This window comes from Zeus faber (genome assembly GCF_960531495.2).
Source record: "Zeus faber genome assembly, chromosome: 13".
Classification (NCBI taxonomy): Eukaryota; Metazoa; Chordata; class Actinopteri; order Zeiformes; family Zeidae; genus Zeus; species Zeus faber.
Window position 1 is genome coordinate 9,015,797 of NC_137198.1, and position 5,000 is coordinate 9,020,796.

The 5,000-nt window shown below is 42.6% G+C and overlaps 1 protein-coding gene across 2 annotated transcripts in view; it reads right to left on the reverse strand.

The window, feature by feature from the left end:
• The window catches only part of crlf1a (cytokine receptor-like factor 1a), a 17,279-nt gene that overhangs the window by 4,055 nt on the left and 8,224 nt on the right, over positions 1 to 5,000 (reverse strand). For both annotated transcript variants that reach the window (XM_080012787.1, XM_080012788.1), the window contains exon 5: positions 4,929 to 5,000. This exon is cut by the window's right edge and continues 86 nt beyond it. In XM_080012787.1, the coding sequence (XP_079868913.1) occupies positions 4,929 to 5,000 (72 nt within the window). The remainder of the gene's footprint in view (positions 1 to 4,928) is intronic.

Below are 5,000 nucleotides of genomic sequence, written 5' to 3' on the forward strand. Positions count from 1 at the left end.
CATTGACACGCCGCAGCTTGGAGGACCTGCAATTACTCTGTCAAAAGTGTTTGAGATGGTTTTATGGGACAACTGGCTTCCCGTTGTGGGCTGAACAGATTGTATTAATAAATGAGGAAAGATGATAAGCTGGATGGATGGGAGGGTGAGGGTGTGATTTTCATGGAAGTTCAATAGAATTCCTAATGTTTCACATGGATCCTCATTTAATTGTATAACCGTATGTATATGTATGTGACAAATAATCTCTTGAACTTGAACTTGAATTGTTTGACATACACACACATGTACACACACACACACACACACACACACACACACACACACACACACACACACACACACACACACACACACACACACACACACACACACACACATGCTAATGTCCAAGACCTACACCATTATTTACACACAATCTCTCTCTCTCTCTCTCTCTCTCTGTCTCTGTCTCTCTCTCTGTCTCTCTCTCTCTCTCTCTCTCTCTCTCTCTCTCACACACACACACACACACACACGCAAATATCCAAGACATTTTCCATTAGTTACACCCGAACTCTACACGGTTAAATGAAACACTTGACCGTTAAAGAGCTTTCGATACAAATTGTAACAGAATTTAAGACTTATTTTTGGACAAATCATCCGTCTTTTATTCAAATAAAGTGTTGCAGGTACGCATAAAGGTGAGTACTGTATATTTGGTACAGAGAGGTCAGTATGAGCTGGAAACAGGGGCGTTATGAACCAGAAGAACTGATATTCAAACAGTTTCCTTCAGCTGAGTTCAGCGATTACATATTTTTCCACAGAACTGGTAGACAGACGGGTATACACTGGTAGACAGACAGGTAGACACTGGTAGACAGACAGATAGACACTGGTAGACAGACAAAAAGGAAGTAAGTTAACAGAAAGGAAAATCAGATTTCATATGTAGCGTGGGGATGGTGTGGTGAGCCGCCACACCTGACCTGGACCTAGGTGATTGGGATCAGGGTGGCTGCATACCTGTTGCTCGTTGGTTGGTCTAATGAGCAACAGGTTAAAGCCCCCATCCCCACACTCAGGAGAGCAGCCCTGTCATGACATGTGCCATCTGCTCCTGGGCTAATTCCAGCTAGCCACTCTCTACAATAAACTGGTGTTAACAACCCCCGCCGTCTGTGTCTCTGTGCCAGAAGGCCCCGAGTGTGGTGGCGAAACTGCCACAACATATTTATGTTGAAATGTAATACCTCATAAATTCCAATTTAAGGCTATTTAATAACTTACTATTTAATAAGCCTCATACATGTATTTGTGAAATCTGAATTGAAGACACGTTCACGACGTGAGTACTGTAAACCCAAACAATGACTTGAATCCGATTTTCAAGTGAGTTTTAGTTTATTTTCACTAAAATGCAGAAATTACTTTTTTGAACTAAGTTATATTTACTTTTGAGCTGAATACATCTGTTTTTATGCATTTTTTGGTTTGTTTATATTGGAGCTGTATTGAATTTACTGATCTGCTGTGCAGCACATTCAAACACATTCAAAAGAATTTCCCAATTCCGCAGGAAAACCGCGGAATTGGGCTTCTTTTGAATGTGTTGCCGCAGGTTGAATTTGTTAGACCGGTTTTTCATGCAATTTACATGAATAATATATTTAAATTTAAAAAAATTATAATAAAAATGGGGCTGGGGATGATGTATGGAACTGTCAGGAACGAAATCGTGTGTAATGGGGACACACACCCCCACACACCTCTTGACTCAGCAAATGGCCAACGCAAGGATCTCTGCATTCAGCAACGTTTCCTCCAACTGCATATGCAATAGGTCTGCTCATAATTTTGCTATTTTCTGATTTGATTGTGATGCGGCTTTTAATTGAGTAACACACAGGTAAACAAACGTTATCTTTAGGGCCGCGACTAGGGGACGGACGCCAAGCGGAGGCGGCGCCTCTGTCTGATCGCTCCGATCACGCAGAAACCCCGCCAGCGCCTGTGATCGGCTCGCAACAACCTTCACAACGTTGATTGATTGACACACCGAAGCCCCTTTCCCACATGGAATGAGTAACATCGCTGGATACAAAATATCCGGTGAAGGCAGCCGGTAGCCGTTCCTACATTGGCCTCCTTTACTGAAAAGTTTGGTACGGAGTCTGTTCCCACATAGTCTATATTCACACAGCAGGCAGAAGTGTCCCAAATCCGATTTTTTCTCTAATTCTTTTCCGAATAACGTGATTCCGTACTGTTTTTTTTTTTCATGACAGTGTGAACTACAGAAATGACACGGAATCTGATCTTTGTAATTCGGAATTAGGTGGTCCCACATCGGATACGGGTCTGATTCTTTTTCAATGCGAGCTCAGTCTGAACACTCAAATCGAATTTTGTCTTACGAGGAAAATAAATACATTAAATATATCTACAGTACAAGTATAAGGTTGACTCCAAAGAATAAGTACGCCCCTGACCTCGGGACCGGTGAGCAGAGCGTGGCGCACCGCGGTTGCCCCCCCCCCCCCCCCTGTCACCCCCACCCGTACCGCAACCGCCCTCCGCGTGGAGGGAAAATAAATAACAGACGGATAAATAGACCGACCTGTGTGTGTGTGTGTGTGTGTGTGTGTGTGTGTGTGTGTGTGTGTGTGTGTGTGTGTGTGTGTATGTGTGTGTGTGTGTGTGTGTGTGTGTGCCCTCTGAGGGAGTGATCGGGGCGCAATTTGCACACATTGTGTTTTTATTTGACTAAATTTCCTTATTGAACTAAACAAAAAAGGACCGGGCCCCTGTCTGGATTAAAAGATTTGCATTTGCCTGCCATGTTTAATCGTTTAATCTCCGTACGACAGCGTGCTGCCCGTGGCGTCTTTGTATCTGGACCGTGACCCGTTCAGACTGGAATCTGTTATTGGCCACATTAAAAAAATTACGTGAAAAGCCAAACAAAAGAAATCGGAAAAAATGTGGGGAGCTTTTTCTATTGTTTTTTTTCTTCCCGAAAACAACATTTGTTTTTTAAATATTTTACCAAATAAATATTCATAAAAAAAACACTATTTGTGCTTCATTTGGATTCCAGTCCACCCCTACTTCATGGAAACGTTACTGCTTCCGGAACATGGACACTGGCTCCCGTTCCCACAATACGGCAACACGGAACATTACTGTTGATTTACAGCTTTGCGTAAAACAAGCATATTTGTCCCCCCCCATCTTGATAAGAGTATTAAATACAAATATCCCTTTAAGGTACATTTTCAACAGATAAAAATGTGCGATTAATCCCGATTAACTATTTGAATCAGTTGACAGTCCTAGTTATTTTACATTATGTTTAGCATTTAATCAGGACAATAAATGGACACATGTAATGGAAACACATTTAAAATGTTCTAATTGTTAACCAGTGTAATGCACTTCAGAATTTTGGTCCAGTCCTCCTCTATTTGTATATCCATAGGAAGCATTATCAGGCATTCCCATCATACAGCATGACGCCGCCACCAATTTCCCTTACAACATGCCATGCAAGTACATGCTTACTTAAGGGAATAGTTCACCCCCAAAACGAAAATCCTCTCAAGATGTTGTCGGCGCGACGTTCAATCAAACAGCAACTTACAGTTCCATCAAAATAAATTTTTTGACATTGAAGTAAACGCGGTCCCATTATGTGACAAAAGTGCGTAAAACGGCCCATCAGATCTCATATGAATATAGCGTGTGCAGCACAAGCCGAGTGTGAGGTGCTTCCGTAATATACGACCGACACAGCCGGACGCTGCTTATAGCGGAGACTTGGACTCTCAGGGCTGATGTGGGCCCAGGCTACACTTCCCTGGCGTGAAGTGTTTGTTTTTTTGGCTTTGGAGCAGGGGCTGCAGGCGGGGACGGTGCCGTGGAGGAGGCTGGGCCCTGCTCTGCTTTTCCCCGGAACACCCCCTGCTCTTCCCTTCACGCCCAAGTCCATGAAATGGCCGTAAGGGGGTAATCGTCTTCCACCCGATCGAGATCTCTTTTGTTAACAGGAAATGCCTGACACGGACGACTCCTTCCGCCACATTCCCGGCGGGTGTGTCCTCGCTGCCGATCCTGGAGACGAGCCGGCCAACCCGCCCCGTCTGAAAGCTTCCACGGTTGCACTTTGTCTTCGAGGGGAACCATCTTCAAACCATTCCACGAGCAATGACAGGCATGTGTTTTCAAAGCCAAGGCAATTTTGTATTGTTGACTGAAGTGAGGTAGGCATATACTTTTTCTTTTCCATTTGTATTTTATAACTTAACTTTCCATATGAAACTGCTCCAAGAGTCATTTTTCCCCCATACAGAAAAGACCATCCAGACATTTTGCAGGCAAAGATCTAGATTGTCTGTCTTGGGTTAAAAGGTGCTTGAATATGGCGAGTTACAGTTTTGTAAGTCGAGTGTTTTAAAATTGTGACCGTATAACACATGTTGAAAATACATTGGGCGGTGACCTTCGATGTGCTTTGCATGTCAAAATAGGGAGTAATGTTCCCAGAGAATATTTTACTTGTGCTCACTCAAAAATATTAAGTCAATGGGTTTCCTTAATTTAATTACGTAGAGTCAAGTAATTTCCCCCTGGGATTATTAAAGTATTTCTGATTCTGATTCTGATTCTGATTCTGATTCTGTCAACATTAAATATCAAGTGCTTCGAAAAAAAAAAAGTTTTTATTTTATTAAAAAGTTCTTCTTACTAAACATAAGTTTCAACAACTCAAGATTGTTTTTAAGTCAACTTATCATGTTTTTTCAGTGTGTGTATACACTTCCACTGTACATTCAGTATATACATAAAGTATGTATGTACCACATGGTTTACAGTGGATTTATTTATTTCTCAGTGTATTTAAGTCTGTGTGTCTACATGTGCGTCTGCGTTTCCCTTCGTACCTTCCAGTGGTGGCTCTCCTCCAGCCGGTAGCGGATCTGGTACTTGGCCTGGAACAGGAAGTCCTTGAGCGC